Raw genomic sequence first — 22,520 nt, 5'->3', positions numbered from 1 at the left:
ACAGAAGAGTTTAAATACGACAAACAGAAGAGTTTAAATACGACAAACAGAAGAGTTTAAATACGACAAACAGAAGAGTTTAAACACGACAAACGGAAGAGTTTAAATACGACAGAAGAGTTTAAATACGAAAAACAGAAGAGTTTAAACACGACAAACGGAAGAGTTTATATACGACAAACGGAAGAGTTTAAACACGACAAACGGAAGAGTTTAAACACGACAAACAGAAGAGTTTAAACATGACAAACGGAAAAGTTTAAACACGTCAAACGGAAGAGTTTAAATACGACAGAAGAGTTTAAATACGACAGAAGAGTTTAAATACGACAAACGGAAGAGTTTAAACACGACAAACGGAAGAGTTTAAACACGACAAACGGAAGAGTTTAAACACGACAAACGGAAGAGTTTAAATACGACAGAAGAGTTTAAATATGACAAACAGAAGAGTTTAAATATGACAGAAGAGTTTAAACACAACAAACGGAAGAGTTTAAACACGACAAACGGAAGAGTTTAAACACGACATAAGAGTTTAAATACGACAAACGGAAGAGTTTAAACACGACAAACGGAAGAGTTTAAACACGACAAACAGAAGAGTTTAAACACGACAAACAGAAGAGTTTAAACACGACAAACGGAAGAGTTTAAATACGACAGAAGAGTTTAAATACGACAAACAGAAGAGTTTAAATACGACAAACAGAAGAGTTTAAACACGACAAACGGAAGAGTTTAAATACGACAGAAGAGTTTAAATACGACAAACAGAAGAGTTTAAACACGACAAACGGAAGAGTTTAAACACGACAAACGGAAGAGTTTAAACACAACAAACGGAAGAGTTTAAACACAACAAACGGAAGAGTTTAAACACGACAAACGGAAGAGTTTAAACACGACAGAAGAGTTTAAATACGACAAACGGAAGAGTTTAAACACGACAAACAGAAGAGTTTAAACACGACAAACAGAAGAGTTTAAACACGACAAACGGAAGAGTTTAAATACGACAAACGGAAGAGTTTAAATACGACAAACAGAAGAGTTTAAATACGACAAACAGAAGAGTTTAAACACGACAAACGGAAGAGTTTAAATACGACAGAAGAGTTTAAATACGACAAACAGAAGAGTTTAAATACGACAAACAGAAGAGTTTAAATACGACAAACAGAAGAGTTTAAACACGACAAACGGAAGAGTTTAAATACGACAGAAGAGTTTAAATACGACAAACAGAAGAGTTTAAACACGACAAACGGAAGAGTTTATATACGACAAACGGAAGAGTTTAAACACGACAAACGGAAAGAGTTTAAACACGACAAACAGAAGAGTTTAAACATGACAAACGGAAAAGTTTAAACACGTCAAACGGAAGAGTTTAAATACGACAGAAGAGTTTAAATACGACAGAAGAGTTTAAATACGACAAACGGAAGAGTTTAAACACGACAAACGGAAGAGTTTAAACACGACAAACGGAAGAGTTTAAACACGACAAACGGAAGAGTTTAAATACGACAGAAGAGTTTAAATATGACAAACAGAAGAGTTTAAATATGACAGAAGAGTTTAAACACAACAAACGGAAGAGTTTAAATACGACAGAAGAGTTTAAATATGACAAACAGAAGAGTTTAAATATGACAGAAGAGTTTAAACACGACAAACGGAAGAGTTTAAACACGACAGAAGAGTTTAAATACGACAAACGGAAGAGTTTAAACACGACAAACGGAAGAGTTTAAACACGACAAACAGAAGAGTTTAAACACGACAAACAGAAGAGTTTAAACACGACAAACGGAAGAGTTTAAATACGACAGAAGAGTTTAAATACGACAAACAGAAGAGTTTAAATACGACAAACAGAAGAGTTTAAACACGACAAACGGAAGAGTTTAAATACGACAGAAGAGTTTAAATACGACAAACAGAAGAGTTTAAACACGACAAACGGAAGAATTTAAATACGACAGAAGAGTTTAAATACGACAAACGGAAGAGTTTAAATACGACAGAAGAGTTTAAATACGACAAACGGAAGAGTTTAAATACGACAGAAGAGTTTAAATACGACAAACAGAAGAGTTTAAATACGACAAACAGAAGAGTTTAAATACGACAAACAGAAGAGTTTAAATACGACAGAAGAGTTTAAATACGACAGAAGAGTTTAAATACAACAGAAGAGTTTAAATATGACAGAAGAGTTTAAATACGACAAACAGAAGAGTTTAAATACGACAAACAGAAGAGTTTAAATACGACAGAAGAGTTTAAATATGACAAACGGAAGAGTTTAAATACGACAGAAGAGTTTAAATACGACAGAAGAGTTTAAATACGACAGAAGAGTTTAAACACGACAAACAGAAGAGTTTAAATACGACAAACAGAAGAGTTTAAATACGACAAACAGAAGAGTTTAAATATGACAAACGGAAGAGTTTAAACACGACAAACAGAAGAGTTTAAACACGACAAACAGAAGAGTTTAAACACGACAAACGGAAGAGTTTAAATACAACAGAAGAGTTTAAATACGACAAACAGAAGAGTTTAAATACGACAAACAGAAGAGTTTAAACACGACAAACGGAAGAGTTTAAATACGACAGAAGAGTTTAAATACGACAAACAGAAGAGTTTAAACACGACAAACGGAAGAATTTAAATACGACAGAAGAGTTTAAATACGACAAACGGAAGAGTTTAAATACGACAGAAGAGTTTAAATACGACAAACGGAAGAGTTTAAATACGACAGAAGAGTTTAAATACGACAGAAGAGTTTAAATACGACAGAAGAGTTTAAATACGACAGAAGAGTTTAAATACGACAGAAGAGTTTAAATACGACAAACGGAAGAGTTTAAACACGACAAACGGAAGAGTTTAAACACGACAAACGGAAGAGTTTAAACACGACAAACGGAAGAGTTTAAATACGACAGAAGAGTTTAAATATGACAGAAGAGTTTAAACACAACAAACGGAAGAGTTTAAACACGACAAACGGAAGAGTTTAAACACGACAGAAGAGTTTAAATACGACAAACAGAAGAGTTTAAATACGACAAACAGAAGAGTTTAAACACGACAAACGGAAGAGTTTAAATACGACAGAAGAGTTTAAATACGACAAACAGAAGAGTTTAAACACGACAAACGGAAGAGTTTATATACGACAAACGGAAGAGTTTAAACACGACAAACGGAAGAGTTTAAACACGACAAACAGAAGAGTTTAAACATGACAAACGGAAAAGTTTAAACACGTCAAACGGAAGAGTTTAAATACGACAGAAGAGTTTAAATACGACAGAAGAGTTTAAATACGACAAACGGAAGAGTTTAAACACGACAAACGGAAGAGTTTAAACACGACAAACGGAAGAGTTTAAACACGACAAACGGAAGAGTTTAAATACGACAGAAGAGTTTAAATATGACAAACAGAAGAGTTTAAATATGACAGAAGAGTTTAAGCACAACAAACGGAAGAGTTTAAACACGACAAACGGAAGAGTTTAAACACGACAAACAGAAGAGTTTAAACACGACAAACGGAAGAGTTTAAATACGACAGAAGAGTTTAAATACGACAAACAGAAGAGTTTAAATACGACAAACAGAAGAGTTTAAACACGACAAACGGAAGAGTTTAAATACGACAGAAGAGTTTAAATACGACAAACAGAAGAGTTTAAACACGACAAACGGAAGAATTTAAATACGACAGAAGAGTTTAAATACGACAAACGGAAGAGTTTAAATACGACAGAAGAGTTTAAATACGACAAACGGAAGAGTTTAAATACGACAGAAGAGTCTAAATACGACAAACAGAAGAGTTTAAATACGACAAACAGAAGAGTTTAAATACGACAAACAGAAGAGTTTAAATACGACAGAAGAGTTTAAATACGACAGAAGAGTTTAAATACAACAGAAGAGTTTAAATATGACAGAAGAGTTTAAATACGACAAACAGAAGAGTTTAAATACGACAAACAGAAGAGTTTAAATACGACAGAAGAGTTTAAATATGACAAACGGAAGAGTTTAAATACGACAGAAGAGTTTAAATACGACAGAAGAGTTTAAATACGACAGAAGAGTTTAAATACGACAGAAGAGTTTAAACACGACAAACAGAAGAGTTTAAATGCGACAGAAGAGTTTAAATACGACAGAAGAGTTTAAATACAACAGAAGAGTTTAAATACGACAAACAGAAGAGTTTAAATACGACAAACAGAAGAGTTTAAATACGACAAACAGAAGAGTTTAAATATGACAAACGGAAGAGTTTAAACACGACAAACAGAAGAGTTTAAACACGACAAACGGAAGAGTTTAAATACAACAGAAGAGTTTAAATACGACAAACAGAAGAGTTTAAATACGACAAACAGAAGAGTTTAAACACGACAAACGGAAGAGTTTAAATACGACAGAAGAGTTTAAATACGACAAACAGAAGAGTTTAAACACGACAAACGGAAGAATTTAAATACGACAGAAGAGTTTAAATACGACAAACGGAAGAGTTTAAATACGACAGAAGAGTTTAAATACGACAAACGGAAGAGTTTAAATACGACAGAAGAGTTTAAATACGACAAACAGAAGAGTTTAAATACGACAGAAGAGTTTAAATACGACAGAAGAGTTTAAATACGACAGAAGAGTTTAAATACGACAAACGGAAGAGTTTAAACACGACAAACGGAAGAGTTTAAACACGACAAACGGAAGAGTTTAAACACGACAAACGGAAGAGTTTAAATACGACAGAAGAGTTTAAATATGACAGAAGAGTTTAAACACAACAAACGGAAGAGTTTAAACACGACAAACGGAAGAGTTTAAATACGACAAACGGAAGAGTTTAAATACGACAAACGGAAGAGTTTAAATACGACAAACGGAAGAGTTTAAATACGACAAACGGAAGAGTTTAAATACGACAAACGGAAGAGTTTAAACACGACAAACGGAAGAGTTTATATACGACAAACGGAAGAGTTTAAACACGACAAACAGAAGAGTTTAAACATGACAAACGGAAAAGTTTAAACACGTCAAACGGAAGAGTTTAAATACGACAGAAGAGTTTAAATACGACAGAAGAGTTTAAATACGACAAACGGAAGAGTTTAAACACGACAAACGGAAGAGTTTAAACACGACAAACGGAAGAGTTTAAACACGACAAACGGAAGAGTTTAAATACGACAGAAGAGTTTAAATATGACAAACAGAAGAGTTTAAATATGACAGAAGAGTTTAAACACAACAAACGGAAGAGTTTAAACACGACAAACGGAAGAGTTTAAACACGACAGAAGAGTTTAAATACGACAAACGGAAGAGTTTAAACACGACAAACGGAAGAGTTTAAACACGACAAACAGAAGAGTTTAAACACGACAAACAGAAGAGTTTAAACACGACAAACGGAAGAGTTTAAATACGACAGAAGAGTTTAAATACGACAAACAGAAGAGTTTAAATACGACAAACAGAAGAGTTTAAACACGACAAACGGAAGAGTTTAAATACGACAGAAGAGTTTAAATACGACAAACAGAAGAGTTTAAACACGACAAACGGAAAGAATTTAAATACGACAGAAGAGTTTAAATACGACAAACGGAAGAGTTTAAATACGACAGAAGAGTTTAAATACGACAAACGGAAGAGTTTAAATACGACAGAAGAGTTTAAATACGACAAACAGAAGAGTTTAAATACGACAAACAGAAGAGTTTAAATACGACAAACAGAAGAGTTTAAATACGACAGAAGAGTTTAAATACGACAGAAGAGTTTAAATACGACAAACGGAAGAGTTTAAATACGACAGAAGAGTTTAAATACGACAAACGGAAGAGTTTAAATACGACAGAAGAGTTTAAATACGACAAACAGAAGAGTTTAAATACGACAAACAGAAGAGTTTAAATACGACAAACAGAAGAGTTTAAATACAACAGAAGAGTTTAAATATGACAGAAGAGTTTAAATACGACAAACAGAAGAGTTTAAATACGACAAACAGAAGAGTTTAAATACGACAGAAGAGTTTAAATATGACAAACGGAAGAGTTTAAATACGACAGAAGAGTTTAAATACGACAGAAGAGTTTAAATACGACAGAAGAGTTTAAACACGACAAACAGAAGAGTTTAAATGCGACAGAAGAGTTTAAATACGACAGAAGAGTTTAAATACAACAGAAGAGTTTAAATACGACAAACAGAAGAGTTTAAATACGACAAACAGAAGAGTTTAAATACGACAAACAGAAGAGTTTAAATATGACAAACGGAAGAGTTTAAATACGACAGAAGAGTTTAAATACGACAGAAGAGTTTAAATACGACAGAAGAGTTTAAATACGACAAACAGAAGAGTTTAAATGCGACAGAAGAGTTTAAATACGACAGAAGAGTTTAAATACAACAGAAGAGTTTAAATACGACAAACAGAAGAGTTTAAATACGACAAACGGAAGAGTTTAAATACGACAGAAGAGTTTAAATACGACAAACGGAAGAGTTTAAATACAACAGAAGAGTTTAAATACGACAAACAGAAGAGTTTAAATACGACAGAAGAGTTTAAATACGACAAACGGAAGAGTTTAAATACGACAGAAGAGTTTAAATACGACAGAAGAGTTTAAATACGACAGAAGAGTTTAAACACGACAAACAGAAGAGTTTAAATGCGACAGAAGAGTTTAAATACGACAGAAGAGTTTAAATACGACAAACGGAAGAGTTTAAACACGACAAACAGAAGAGTTTAAACACGACAAACGGAAGAGTTTAAATACGACAGAAGAGTTTAAATACGACAAACAGAAGAGTTTAAATACGACAAACGGAAGAGTTTAAATACGACAGAAGAGTTTAAATACGACAAACGGAAGAGTTTAAATACAACAGAAGAGTTTAAATACGACAAACAGAAGAGTTTAAATACGACAGAAGAGTTTAAATACGACAAACGGAAGAGTTTAAATACGACAAACAGAAGAGTTTAAATACGACAGAAGAGTTTAAATACGACAAACAGAAGAGTTTAAATATGACAAACAGAAGAGTTTAAATACGACAGAAGAGTTTAAATACGACAGAAGAGTTTAAACACGACAAACAGAAGAGTTTAAATGCGACAGAAGAGTTTAAATACGACAGAAGAGTTTAAATACGACAAACGGAAGAGTTTAAACACGACAAACAGAAGAGTTTAAACACGACAAACGGAAGAGTTTAAATACGACAGAAGAGTTTAAATACGACAAACAGAAGAGTTTAAATACGACAGAAGAGTTTAAATACGACAAACGGAAGAGTTTAAATACGACAGAAGAGTTTAAATACGACAAACGGAAGAGTTTAAATACAACAGAAGAGTTTAAATATGACAAACAGAAGAGTTTAAATACGACAGAAGAGTTTAAATATGACAGAAGAGTTTAAATACGACAAACAGAAGAGTTTAAATATGACAAACGGAAGAGTTTAAATACGACAGAAGAGTTTAAATACGACAGAAGAGTTTAAATACGACAAACAGAAGAGTTTAAATATGACAAACGGAAGAGTTTAAATACGACAGAAGAGTTTAAATACGACAGAAGAGTTTAAACACGACAAACAGAAGAGTTTAAATGCGACAGAAGAGTTTAAATACGACAGAAGAGTTTAAATACGACAAACGGAAGAGTTTAAACACGACAAACAGAAGAGTTTAAACACGACAAACGGAAGAGTTTAAATACGACAGAAGAGTTTAAATACGACAAACAGAAGAGTTTAAATACGACAGAAGAGTTTAAATACGACAAACGGAAGAGTTTAAATACGACAAACAGAAGAGTTTAAATACGACAGAAGAGTTTAAATACGACAAACAGAAGAGTTTAAATACAACAGAAGAGTTTAAATACGACAAACAGAAGAGTTTAAATACGACAGAAGAGTTTAAATACGACAGAAGAGTTTAAATACGACAAACAGAAGAGTTTAAATACGACAAACGGAAGAGTTTAAATACGACAGAAGAGTTTAAATACGACAAACGGAAGAGTTTAAATACAACAGAAGAGTTTAAATACGACAAACAGAAGAGTTTAAATACGACAGAAGAGTTTAAATACGACAAACGGAAGAGTTTAAATACGACAAACAGAAGAGTTTAAATACGACAGAAGAGTTTAAATACGACAAACAGAAGAGTTTAAATATGACAAACAGAAGAGTTTAAATACGACAGAAGAGTTTAAATACGACAGAAGAGTTTAAACACGACAAACAGAAGAGTTTAAATGCGACAGAAGAGTTTAAATACAACAGAAGAGTTTAAATACGACAAACGGAAGAGTTTAAACACGACAAACAGAAGAGTTTAAACACGACAAACGGAAGAGTTTAAATACGACAGAAGAGTTTAAATACGACAAACAGAAGAGTTTAAATACGACAGAAGAGTTTAAATACGACAAACGGAAGAGTTTAAATACGACAGAAGAGTTTAAATACGACAAACGGAAGAGTTTAAATACAACAGAAGAGTTTAAATATGACAAACAGAAGAGTTTAAATACGACAGAAGAGTTTAAATATGACAGAAGAGTTTAAATACGACAAACAGAAGAGTTTAAATATGACAAACGGAAGAGTTTAAATACGACAGAAGAGTTTAAATACGACAGAAGAGTTTAAATACGACAAACAGAAGAGTTTAAATATGACAAACGGAAGAGTTTAAATACGACAGAAGAGTTTAAATACGACAGAAGAGTTTAAACACGACAAACAGAAGAGTTTAAATGCGACAGAAGAGTTTAAATACGACAGAAGAGTTTAAATACGACAAACGGAAGAGTTTAAACACGACAAACAGAAGAGTTTAAACACGACAAACGGAAGAGTTTAAATACGACAGAAGAGTTTAAATACGACAAACAGAAGAGTTTAAATACGACAGAAGAGTTTAAATACGACAAACAGAAGAGTTTAAATACGACAAACGGAAGAGTTTAAATACGACAGAAGAGTTTAAATACGACAAACGGAAGAGTTTAAATACAACAGAAGAGTTTAAATACGACAAACAGAAGAGTTTAAATACGACAAACGGAAGAGTTTAAATACGACAGAAGAGTTTAAATACGACAAACAGAAGAGTTTATGGTAAATATACATGAAAGAGACAATTAACCAAGACAGATGGAACTGTCATTACAGCATCCATCCAGCCATCCATCCATCTGTCCGTCCATCCGTCCGTCCATCTGTCCGTCCGTCCGTCCGTCCACTACTAAACTGTTTGTTCAACCTGATAACTGTATGTGTTGGGTCAGTTTTTTGACTGTGTGCAGATCATGTGTGTTTGGTGAACCTAGGCCTACAGCTGATAACAGAGGCTTAAGTATTGATCACATTGATAATCGATTGATGCTAGTGTTGCTGTGACTGGTTCCCTGTGACCAGACCTCCATAAACCTCTGGGTTTTCAGGGTTAATCTGTGCGTCTGATGCTAAACCCTGTGGTTCTGTGGAGGTCTGCGGCCTCCCAGGACTCCAAACCTCCCAGATCTGTGTTGACAGGAAGTGGATTCCAGAGGACGGTTCAGGCTGACCAATGGGAACCCTTCAGATCGACACATAAACAAAGCCAGCGTCCGCTCTGTCGGCATCAGGGAGGACGCTTCAGCCTGGGCTCCTTCATCTAATCCTGCATCAACACAAAAAACCCTAAAAACCTCCAGTGGACGGCCTCCATCTGCAGCACAGGTGTCAAACATGCGGCCCAGGGACCAAAACTGGCCCGCCAAGGTTTCCAATCTGGTCCGCAGATTCAATTTGAAAAGTGCAAGTTAGGGCATCGAACTCAAAAATAAGATCATAATTACCTATAAATAATGACAACACCAATTTTTTCTCTTTCATTTAATGCAAAAAACGTTAAATTATGAAAATATTTACATTTACAAACTATCCTTTAACAATAACGTGAATAACCTGAAATGACTGAAGAAAATTAAGCCCAATTTGAACAATATTCTGCCTGTTATTAAATGTTTAGTGTCTGTGTAGATCTGATCTGTAACGCACATGTAGAAATGGTATAATATTGATAAAATGATACTTATATTTCTTAACAAATTTCCTTTTTAGTTTACCAGCTGACAGGCCGTACACTACTGTCGTCTGTTATAAAACTCTCAGTCGTCTTCTTCTCCTAAACTCCAGTTGTGATTGACTTCAGACTTGGTCTACAGCTTCTGTATGATGATGTCAGCACAAGGGACTGAAATGATTTGGATCTGGATCTGATTCTGGATTTGGTGCCACTTTGACAAATGTCCCCATTCTAACAGATAGGAAGTGGGCTGATCCAGTAAATCAGTATCAATGATATCAAGTGTGAATCTGAATTTTTTACAGATCTGATTGAATATGAGCAGAACATGGACTATTTCTGTAATAGAATAAATAACAGAACTGGGTCAGAATAAATGGATCTGGATCCATTTACCACAACTGTGAATGTGGACGCTCAGATACTGGACCACTGGTCTGTTTTCCTCAGGTTCTTCCCCTCCTGTGTGTTTGGACAGTGTGTACATGGAAGTCTTGGCTGAACTGAATGTTATGTTTTGCACTAAAACACTTGTCAGTTGTCATTCATTGGCTGTCTTGTTAGTATTGGACTGGTCCGGCCCACTGCAGGTGAAACTGGGCTGAATGTGGAACCCAGAAAAAAATGAGTTTGACAGCCCTGGTCTGCAGACGCTGCCGTCAGGTCCTACACCCCCCCACCCCATCTTTGTCTATTTCCACTTCCTCCTCCTCTCAGCTGAGAGCTCAGAGTCTGAACCCACCTGAATGAAAGCAACTAACAACAAAGACTGGAGTTCAGACGGAGAGGGAGACACTCCAGGAAACACAGGAGGAGGAGGAGGAGGAGGAGAGGAGGAGGAAAAACTGACAGAGAGGAAGAGAGGAGGAGAAGAGGAGGAGAAAAAACTGACAGAGAGGAAGAGGGGAGGAAGAGGAAGAGGAGGAGGAGGAGAAGAGGAGGAAAAACTGACAGAGAGGAAGAGAGGAGGAGAAGAGGAGGAGAAAAAACTGACAGAGAGGAAGAGGGGAGGAAGAGGAAGAGGAGGAGGAGGAGAGGAGGAGGAAAAACTGACAGAGAGGAAGAGAGGAGGAGAAGAGGAGGAGAAAAACTGACAGAGAGGAAGAGGGGAGGAAGAGGAAGAGGAGGAGGAGGAGAAGAGGAGGAAAAACTGACAGAGAGGAAGAGAGGAGGAGAAGAGGAGGAGAAAAAACTGACAGAGAGGAAGAGGGGAGGAAGAGGAAGAGGAGGAGGAGGAGAAGAGGAGGAAAAACTGACAGAGAGGAAGAGGGGAGGAAGAGGAAGAGGTGGAGGAGGAGAAGAGGAGGAAAAACTGACAGAGAGGAAGAGAGGAGGAGAAGAGGAGGAGAAAAAACTGACAGAGAGGAAGAGAGGAGGAGAAGAGGAAGAAGAGGAGGAGGAAGAGGAGGAAAAAGAGGAGGAGGAGGAAGATGGAGGACACACCATCACTGCCCCCCCACCCCCTCCTCCTTCATCTGCTCTTAAATATAGGCCCCAGTCCTCCCCTGTGTGTGTGTGTGTGTGTGTGTGTGTGTGTGTGTGTGTGTGTGTGTGTGTGTGTGTGTGTGTGTGTGTGTGTGATCACATCCAGACAATGACACCAACAATAGGCTCCAGCCCCATCATCCCCATCATCCTCTTCCTCCTCTTCATCTTCCTCTTCCTCCTGCTGATGCTCAGGCTGCTTCAGGCCTTCACACCTGCATCTGTCTGTCTGTCTGTCTGTCTGTCTGTCTCCCTCTCTCTCTCTCTCTCTCTCTCTCTCTGTGTGTGCTCTGAATATCAAACTGACTCTTTCTCTGTTTACCATCTTTAATCACTAAATCGGCCGCAGACGCGTTAAACGCCCGTGCGTAAAAACCAACCCGACCCTCTGTCCATCCGTCTGTCCATCCGTCTGTCCATCTGTCCGTCCGTGTCTCCAGACAATAAAACCTCCTTACCTTGTCGGTTCCTCGGTGCTTCTTGGCGGCCGGCGTGTCGTCATGCTGCCGCCTGACAACAATAGCGCCTCCGCCGCCTCCGCTTTTCGCTCCACAGTCCAGTGCGGTTTTCGCGGCCGCGTTACTCCCGCTATTGTTGTTATTGTTGTTGTTCACGTTCGTGTTGCCGTTTTCTCCCATGATCCGTGCGTCCGGCGCGGCGCAGCGGCAGTGGTCGCGGCACAGATGATGATGCTCGGGCAGGAAGACTGAGGAGGGAGGAGGAGGAGGAGGAGGAGGAGGAGGAGGAGGAGCAGGAGGAGACGCGCCATCACCGGGTTTCTCCTTCCTCGTCCGGACCGGAGCGGCGGCAGGAGCGTCTCTGTCCCGGTCCCGGTCCCGGTCCCTCTTCCAGCTCCGGATCACGTTCTTGCCCTTCCTCTCCTCCTTTCCTTTGCCGCATGCCGCATGAGCGGAGGACGCTTCGCAGACGCCGTTGTTGTTATTGTTGCCGCCACCGCAGTCTGCCGCGTCTCTGCCGACCGCGGAAATCATCTCCGCCGCTTCGCCAACCCCTCCGCGTCCTTGAGCCTCCTCCCGCCGCCTCCGCCTCCGCCGCTGCTGACCTAGCCCGACGCGCGCCTCTCCGCCACCGCCGCGCACCACCGCCGCGACGGCAGCCGCTGAGCTCTCCTCCTCCGCCGCCTCCTGGTCCGCTCGTCCCTCGCGGCTGCGCTTAAACGCGGATCTCCTCAGCTCCGACAGGTCTGGAGAGAGGGAAGGGCCGCGTGCGCACCGGAACCAGAGGAGGAGGAGCAGGAGGGGGAGGAGGGGGAGAGAGGAGGAGGAGGAGGAGGAGGAGAGAGGAGAGAGGAGGGGGGAGGAGGAGGAGCAGGAGGAGGAGGAGAGAGGAGGAGAGAGGAGGGGGGAGGAGGAGGGAGGAGCAGGAGGAGAGAGGAGGGGGAGAGAGGAGGAGGAGCAGGAGGAGAGAGGAGGAGGGGGAGAGAGGAGGAGGAGCAGGAGGAGAGAGGAGGAGGGGGAGAGAGGAGGAGGAGAGAAGAGGAGAGAGGAGGAGAGAGGAGGAGGAGAGAGGAGGAGGAGCAGGAGGAGAGAGGAGGAGGAGAGAGGAGGAGGAGCAGGAGGAGAGAGGAGGAGGGGGAGAGAGGAGGAGGAGCAGGAGGAGAGAGGAGGAGGGGGAGAGAGGAGGAGGAGAGAAGAGGAGAGAGGAGGAGAGAGGAGGAGGAGAGAGGAGGAGGAGCAGGAGGAGAGAGGAGGAGGAGAGAGGAGGAGGAGCAGGAGGAGAGAGGAGGAGGGAGGAGCAGGAGGAGGAGGAGAGACGAGGAGAGACGAGGGGGGAGGAGGAGGAGCAGGAGGAGAGAGGAGGAGAGAGGGGGAGGAGGAGAGAGGAGGAGAAGGAGGAGGAGGAGCAGGAGGAGGAGGGGGAGAGAGGAGGAGGAGCAGGAGGAGAGAGGAGGAGGGGGAGAGAGGAGGAGGAGAGAAGAGGAGAGAGGAGGAGAAGGAGGAGGGGGAGAGAGGAGGAGGAGAGAGGAGGAGGAGCAGGAGGAGAGAGGAGGAGGGAGGAGCAGGAGGAGGAGAGACGAGGAGAGAGGGGGAGAGAGGAGGAGGAGAGAGGAGGGGGGAGGAGGAGAGAGGAGGGGGGAGGAGGAGAGAGGGGAGGGGGAGGAGCAGGAGGAGGAGGAGGAGGAAGAGCAGTGGAGGTGTGACAGCTCCCTGCAGTCCATCAGCATCCCTCCATCCTCCACAGCTCTGAGGAAACAGTTCATCTCCTCCTCTCCTTGTCTCCTTACTGGATCTCCTCCTCTCCTCCTCCTGTCCTTACTGGATCTCCTCCTCCTCTCCTCTCTTCCTGTCCTTACTGGATCTCCTCCTCCTCTCCTCTCCCCTCTCTATGCCTATGGATCTCCTGTCTTACTGGATTCCTATATTCTCTCTCCTCCTCTCCTGTCCTTACTGGATCTCCTGTCCTTACTGGATCTCCTCCTCCTCTCCTCTCTCTCCCCTCCTCTGTTTACTGGATCTCCTCCTCCTCTCCTCTCCTCCTCCTCCTGTCCTTACTGGATCTCCTCCTCCTCTCCTCTCCTCTCCTCCTTACTGGATCTCCTCCTCCTCTCCTCTCCTCCTCCTCCTGTCCTTACTGGATCTCCTTCCCTCCTCTCCTCTCCTCTCCTCCTCCTCTCCTCTCCTCTCCTCCTGTCCTTACTGGATCTCCTCCTCCTCTCCTCTCCTCCTCCTCCTGTCCTTACTGGATCTCCTGTCCTTACTGGATCTCCTCCTCCTCCTGTCCTTACTGGATCTCCTCCTCCTCTCCTCTCCTCTCCTCCTCCTCTTGTCCTTACTGGATCTCCTCCGTCATCTGCACTCAGATCAGTGGATCCTCATCTGGACCTGAGGAGGTCTAGAACCGGCCCGGTCCAGCAGAACCCACCACACAGACCCAGGATGTGACCCACAGGCCCAGATGAGACGGTCCACCTCAGATGGACCAGGGGCTCAAACCCCTGGTCCGCAGACCTAACCCTGTCCACGGCAGTCCCACTCGGGCCACCAGAGGAGCAGATGCAGAGCTGAACGCCTCAGGAAGCGAAGCCCTCGAGTTCAGTCCAGTGTGATCTGAAGCGGGTCAGAACCAGTCTGTGCTGCCACAACATGGACCAGCATTTTTAAACAACACTTTGAGTTTGGACTCCATACCATGTTCCACCTCCAAACTTTCCTGTACGTTTAAAGGCAGAGCCGTCACACTCCTGTTCCTTCACTTCCATGTTCAGGTCCAGTAGATCTGCAGAGGGCGGGCCCAGGAGAAGAATGACACACACACACACACACACACACACACACACACACACACACACACACACACACACCAAAATTTAATCATTTCTTCCTTGTGTCAGTATCAACATTTACTGAAAATTTCATGAAAATCTGTTGATAACTTTTTGAGTTATCTTGCTAACAAACAAACACACACAAACAAACACACACACAAACAAACACACACAAACAAAAACAAACACACAAACAAATAAACACACAAACAAACAAACACACACACACACAAAGCAAAGTGATGACAGAACCTCCTGGTGGAGGAAGAACCAGTGTTCAGAACTCAGAGCTCCTCCTTCACCCTGAACGCTGTGCATGTGTGGATCCACTGTTTCTGTTTAAATCCAACAGTTTCCAGGTTGTTCCATACACACAAACAGTTGAATCTGGTCCCAGTCATGTGTCTGTCCAATTAGATTCAATTCACACCAATATTAGTTGAGTTCTAATTTTAAATGTGTGGGAAATGGGATTTTCAGTGTTCAGTGTAAATGTCCACAGAGTCCACATTCCACAGTGGATGTGGACAGTTTAGTTCCACATACAAGAGACTGTTCTAAGCTACAGGTGGATCCAACTGGAGGAGAATCGGAGTCGTTTGGAATTTTGGATGAATTTTGGAAAATGTCTCAGTGATGACAGATGGAAAACTGTAGATGTTGTGACCTTGCTGTGACCTTGAACTTTGTCCTACTGGGACCAAAATGGACTGGGTTGGTCCCAGGGCCTAGGCCTATCTGTGGGGAAGATCTGGGAAAGATGGGTGGAAGAGTTTTACACTGAAGATGAAAACAAACAAACAAACAAACAAACAAACAAACAAACACACAAACAAACACACAAACAAACAAAAAAAGCAAGTGATCATAATACCTCCTGGTGGAGGTAAAAAAAAATATATAAATAATGACAATTTCATAAAGTAAATTTACATTCTGAACAGGTTTCCATCTACAAACTATCCTTTAAAAGATGTGACTAACATGAACAAACTGAACAAATCAGTGTAATGTGAACAGTATTCTGCTTCAGTTTATCATTTCCACCTGTTCATTAGAACGTACAGATCACAGTGGATCTACAAACACACCAAACATTTAAGAACAGACAGAATATTACAAGTACAATACAATTGGACAATTGGACTTATTTCTCTTCAGGCATTTCAGGTTGTTCATATTTGTTCAGGTTATTCACATATTGTGTGAAATTCTACTTAGTTTTAGCATAAATATATGAAAATATTTCCATTTCCAAACAGAAACAATGCCAGTTGTCATTATTTCTCTTATTCTGATAGTATGTTTCAGGTCCTGCCCACTGCAGACTGAACTGGTCTGAATGTGGAACCTGAACTAAAAGGACTGAGCAGATCTTCAGTGTAATTTTGCATTTCACACATTCATCCCCAGGGCCGGACTGGACCCTTTGGTGGCCCTGATTTGGGCCCCAGGACACATGTTTGACACCTGTGTTTTACAGTGAAAAAAGTAAAATTACACGATGAAAATGTTCCTGTCTACAAACAATCCTTTCAAAATGTAAATAACATGAACAACATGAATTTTCTGAAGCAAAATCAGTGTAATTTTACTAATATTCAGCCTCTGTTTATCACTTAAACATGTTTATTATAATGTAGATACAATGGATCTACAAATACACAAAACAACACAAACAGAATATTGGTAAAATTACACTGATTTATCTTTATTTATTCCTACTGAATCACCTTAGACCAGATGTAATGATCACACTTACACTAGATAAAAAAATAAATCACAATCATTTCATAAGAAGACAGAACACATTTAGTTCTAACTTCATGGAAAACAGTGCATTTGTTCACATTATTCTCATTTTTAAAGGATAGTTTGTAAATGTAACTGTCTGTAATATGTCTTTGTTACAGGTTTTTAAAGCGATGGTTTATACTAAATCAATATTCAAATGGAAGAAATCGATCAATGAGGCTGAAACATGAAACTAAACTGAACCTGATCAAATAAAACAATGAAAACAGAAAAAACTCTTTGATCACTGAGTCGATCCTACGACAGCGTTTTAGGAAAAAAAGAAAATAAAAACATGTCACTACGAGAATAAAGTCGTTAAATATTGAGATAAAACCTGTAATTTTATGAGAATAAAGTCGAACACAAATAGAGTCGTAATATTTTGAGAATAAATCCATAATATGAGAATGAAGCCATCATTTAAAAAAACTCATAATGAAAATAATCTCGTACTTTTACAAGATTAAAGTCATAATAATGATTGTTTGAAAATAAATTTGCAATAGTACAATAGAAGTTACGATTTATAAATCGTAAGCGTTAATCCTTGTTGATGACAGTTTCCAGTTACAACAAACGCAACAAGCGAAGCAGCAACTTTCACTTCTCTCAGACCAGACGACTAATGCTAATTAGCATTAGTCGTCAGTAGGCGGGGCTAATAGGCTCAGTATTTGGCCACACACGAAACATGACAAATTTTTTTTATTAAGTGATGATTTTTTTTTTTTAAACTACAACTTGATTCTCATATTATGGCTTTATTCTTCAAATATTACAACTCTTTTCATAATTGTCTTTATTCTCATAATATTACGTCTTTATTCTCATAGTGTTTTTATTTTCTTACGTGGGCCTTATACACCGTCGTAGGATCCAGTTAAAAACCTACATTTTAAACATCAAACTGACAATAATGATCCAAATGTTTGGAGATCATGTGACTGTCACATGTTCCAGTTGTGGGATTCTAATGTTGGATTGTATTTACAGTCACAGGTCACAGGAGGGCGCTGTGGTCCTGGTTTTACTGGTACAACTGGTTTCATCTCCTTCAGTTTCATTTTATCCTATTGCAGGATTTTACATTTGCACAGACGGAACAGTAAAACACATTTATTTATTTATGTAACATTAGGTAGTTATTGTTGGTTTTTTGTATATTGTCATACTGACCTGCATGTACATTTTCACACCAGATCATGATATAAGTCACATTTTCTGTTAATTCAAGGAATAAATCACTTCTCTAACGTACTAAGATAATAATACGTAAAGTTCTATTCGCCATATTTGATCATTTTTCTCTTTCGTTTTAATGCAATGAACATTTGTGTCACTGTGAAATAAATCTAAAATATGATTGGACAAAAGAAAAACACATGAAACCAATGGTTCCAGGCACAAGCCCCGCCCCCCACATGTATCTTATTGTGTCATGGATCCAGCTGATGATGTCATCATGTCTGTGTGTGCTGAGGTCATATCAGCTGTCTACATATATGTGACAAGTCTGCAGGAAATCGAAACAAAACTGATGTTTTTATAGACGTGTGAAATCTGGACCATAGACGTAAATGGGAACTTTTTGTTTGTTTTAATTCATAAAAAAATTGAACTTTGACCTACTTTTCCCAAAATGTAATCACATCTATTCTGGGTCAGTGCTGATCTATAAACCAACCAATAGTTTTGCTGCTAAAGTAAACAAACAAACAAACAAACCGAACCTAAAACAATACTCCTTACCCCCCCCCCCCCCTTCAGGGGGCGGAGTCATAATATGAACATGGAGGGAAAATCTCCACCCATCAAAGTCTGTGTAGGTTTGGTTTGTTCTGTTGGTGACATCTAGTGGCGGAAATAAAGATTACAACTCACTGATTTGTGTTGTGCAGATTCAGCTGTTTTCATAGAACACATGAGGGTCAGTTTGTACTTACACTGGTTCATACCCCAGTCCTTTGGTGTCACAGCTGCCCATGAAGAGCTTCAGGCGCTGGTTCAACGACAGCCTCCAAGACCCAGACCACAGTGATCAGCTGAGGGGAGAACCCATCAAAGGTCTTACCTGTGTAGATAAGACCCTGCCTCCTGACAAGCTGAAACTGTGGGGCCTGCGCTTTGGACCGCTGCCCCGCCCGATGTGGCCGTAGATCCTCATGACCAAAGTTGAGGAGCTGGACAGAGCAGTCAGCTCTTACATCATCAAGAGGCTTGGTCTTCCCCGTTTCCTCAGCAATATCAGCTTGTACGGGCACGGGGCCCTGGAACTGCCCGTCTGTAGCCTCACAGAGGAACATACATGTGTCAGAGTGAGGGTGAACATGACCCTGAACGAGTCCCAGGACCACACGATCCCAGCAGCTGCCCCCATATCGATCCCATCAGAGGCCATTCAGCAGGCCAACCCAGACATGGAGACACTGTAGGGCAGGAGCAGCACGGAACAAGTGGGTCTGGACTTGGAACAAGCCGACCCACATGGCACCAGGACACAGCTCCCCAGAGGAGGACGCTGGTGGTGGCTGAGGTTCGACAGCAGGAAGAGGTGGTCTCACAGTCCAAACAGGGCCAGTGGACTAGCTGGGAAAACCTGGAGCATCATAAGCTCATGTGGAGGGATCTGTGGGAGATGGAAGGAAGCCGGAGCCACCTACCATGTGCTTCCTTCACCCAAGAACCTCCACCAGTGGACAGGAGAGGATCCATCATGTGCTCTCTGCAAAACCCCTGCAACACTCAGGCACATTCTCACCGGATGCAAAACCAGTTTGTCCCAAGGCCGGTCCACCTGGAGACACAACCAGGTCCTACGACAACTGGCGATCATCCTGGAAGGAAGAAGAAGAACTAACAGTGCCCTTCCTCCTCCAGTGCCTGGACATCTGAACACCATCCTGTTCATAAGAGCAGGACAACTCTGAGCTACAACAGCTGCTGGAGTGGAAACCACCCTCCTGGCCAATGCCCAGGATCGGACAATGCAGGCTGATCCAGACCAGAAGCTCGTCTGTCCACCTGAGATTATTACAACTAATCTCAGACCAGACCTGGTCTCATGGTCAACATCACAGAAGTTCATCGTAGAACTGACTGTACCATGGGAGGCTGCGGTCAGTGAGGCATACGAACGCAAACGCCTGAAATACTCCGACACCACAGCAGAGGCAGAAGAACGTGGCCGGCGTGCCCATGCGCTTCCTGTGGAGGTCGGACGCAGAGGCTTTGTCACCGGATCCACAACCAAACTTCTGCAGGGGATGGGAGTGTGAGGACAGGCCCTTCATCAAACCTTCAGATCACTGTTGGAAGCCCCCGAGCGCAGCAGCAGCTGGTTTTGGATGAAGAAGGAGGAGCCCATCTGGGCTGCAGAGGGACCACCAGGGGTACAAGCAGAGGGGGGGGCACCAGGGACACTCAGTGTCACCGTTGAGCCCTGTGGAGATGTAGTGGGCCTATCAACGAAACACCAGTGAAGCAGGGTGCCCACCTGAAGACCCCAGTGAAGCTTTGACCCCCACCCCACTCATCACCAAGTGCTGATCCATCAGGGACTGGAATACCAAGTCCTACGAGCTCAGCTGTTCCATCACCACAAATGTACTTTAGTCCAGGGCCAAGACCGGCCCCCAAAAAGGCCCAATCTAGTCCACCAAAGGGTCCAATCTAGTCCACCAAAGGGTCCGATCCAGTCCACCAAAGGGTCCGATCCAGTCCACCAAAGGGTCCGATCCAGTCCACCAAAGGGTCCGATCCAGTCCATGATCTAAAGTAAAGTATTAACATCATAATTTAAAAATAATGACAACTACAAACTATCTTGTTGATTTAATGTGAAAAAAAAGCATTAAACTTTGAAAACATTTCCATTTACAAACTATTGTTGAACAGTAAAATGTGAAAAGCCTGAACATGCGGTCTAACTGTACTACTATTCTGCCTGTTATTAAATGTTTGGTGCATTCATAGATCATCTGTACGTTGAGTTCATATTAAGATAAATTGTATAATACTGTTAAAACTGCACTTTTTTTAAACTAAATTTCTTTTTTTTCAGGTTACTCACATCTTTTTTGTTAAAGGATAGTTTGTAAATGGAAATATTTTCATACTTTAATGTTTTTTATGACATTAAAACCATAGACACACATTTGTATTTGACATTATTTTATATATTCTGATGTTATTCTTTTTCTGGTTGTGAATGTGGAACCTGGACTAATATGAGTCCACCAGTCCTGCTTTCATCAGATTAAAGCTGATCTCAGATGCTTGTTAATTATTCCTGTATATTCTGTCTAATAATCACCTAATACTGGACGGATTCTGCTCATCTGTTGGTCCATATTCAGCTCAAATCCTCAGAGGATTTCTGTCAAATATTACAGATATTTTCAGCCCAAAGCCAAAAGGCTGAAGCCTGTCAATCACTGACCAGACGGACTGATAAGAGATGTGGGTCAGCGGAGGCCCAGGGTCCAGGACCACCACTCACCTGGACCTTCACCCTTAAACACCCAGTCCCACTTTACTGATACTGACAAAATGGGTTTGTTTTTCCTCTACATTTGACTTTTTTTTTTTTAAGTGATTTATCTCCATTTATTATCATATTATTCTCAGTTTTTTGTGTTTTTCAGTGTAAATCCTGTATTTTCCTACTTTTATTTCACTGATCATGTCGATGTTCATTAAAGCTCAGATTAAAGTTGAGGGTTATTATTTCAGAAACAGAGAAAACTGAATAAATAGTGTCATTTTAATTTGTTGTCTGCGGTGACAGACGTATATTGACTTGCACCTGCTTCACAATTAAAACATTTTTTAAAAAAAGTAGCTGAACTGATTCATTAAAAAAAAAAAAAAAAGCCAAAAACTAAAACAACTGGGCCCAAATTTAAATAGTTGTTGCTTATTTGACTTTTTTTGTTTTGTTTTTAATTGTATTAAATTTTTTGTGCATTTTTTTTTTTTTGGTTATTTATTATTTTGTAAATATTTTACTCATTTTTGTTCCTTTAGTTGCCCATTTTGGTTTTTTTTTCTACACTTTGTTTTTTTTATTTTTTTTTCTTCAAGTTAGTTCAGTTCGTGTCTTATTTTGTTCATGTTATCACTTATTACATAGTTGGTTTATTTTTAATTTTTGTTCATTTTATTGATCACTTTGGCCGCTTTTTTTTTTTTTTTTTCATTTTGTTGCATATTTTTATCTTTTTTTTTGTTTGTTTGTTTTTTTGACCATGGAACTGCTTTTTGGAGTTCAACCAGGTGTCAAAAAGCAACTGAATTGATTTAGAAAAAAGAACCCAAAACTACTGGGACCAAATTTAAATACTTGTTGGTTATTTGATTTTTTTTTTTTTTTTTTGATTTTTTTAATTGTAGTAAAATTTTTTGTGTATTTTTTTCCTGTTATTTATATTTGTAAATATTTTTCTCATTTTTGTTCCTTCAGTTACTCATTTTGTTTTTCTACATTTTGCTTTTTATCATTTTTTCTTCAATTTCATTCAGTTTGTGTCTTATTTTGTTCATGTTACTTATTATGTAGTTGGTTTATTTTTCATTTTTGTTCATTTTATTGATCACTTTGTCTGTTTTTGTTCATTTTGTTGCCTTTTCTTTTCTTTTCTTTTTTTTTGACTGTGGAACTGCTTTTTGGAGTTCAGCCAAGTGTCAAAAAACAACTGAACTGATTTAGAAAAAAAAAAACTAAAACTAAAACTACTGTGACCAAAAAAAAAGAAGAAAAGAAAAAGTGACTTT

The 22,520-nt window shown here is 40.1% G+C and overlaps 1 protein-coding gene across 1 annotated transcript in view; it reads right to left on the bottom strand.

Moving 5' to 3' along the window:
• znf608 (zinc finger protein 608) overlaps positions 1-19,051 on the bottom strand; it is a gene marked incomplete at its 3' end in the record, with an annotated part of 71,389 nt that extends 52,338 nt beyond the window's left edge. Inside the window, exons 1-3 of the mRNA XM_030130020.1 lie at positions 18,820-19,051; positions 12,426-12,869; positions 12,124-12,395 (exon numbers count right to left, since the gene is read on the bottom strand). Of these exons, the coding sequence (XP_029985880.1) occupies positions 12,124-12,395; positions 12,426-12,869; positions 18,820-19,051 (948 nt within the window). The remainder of the gene's footprint in view (positions 1-12,123; positions 12,396-12,425; positions 12,870-18,819) is intronic.
• Between the last annotated feature and the right edge of the window lie 3,469 nt (positions 19,052-22,520).

This window comes from Sphaeramia orbicularis, unplaced genomic scaffold (assembly GCF_902148855.1).
Source record: "Sphaeramia orbicularis unplaced genomic scaffold, fSphaOr1.1, whole genome shotgun sequence".
NCBI classification, from domain to species: Eukaryota; Metazoa; Chordata; class Actinopteri; order Kurtiformes; family Apogonidae; genus Sphaeramia; species Sphaeramia orbicularis.
The sequence above is the reverse complement of the archived record's forward strand: the minus strand, read 5'-3'. Positions and strand labels throughout refer to the sequence as shown.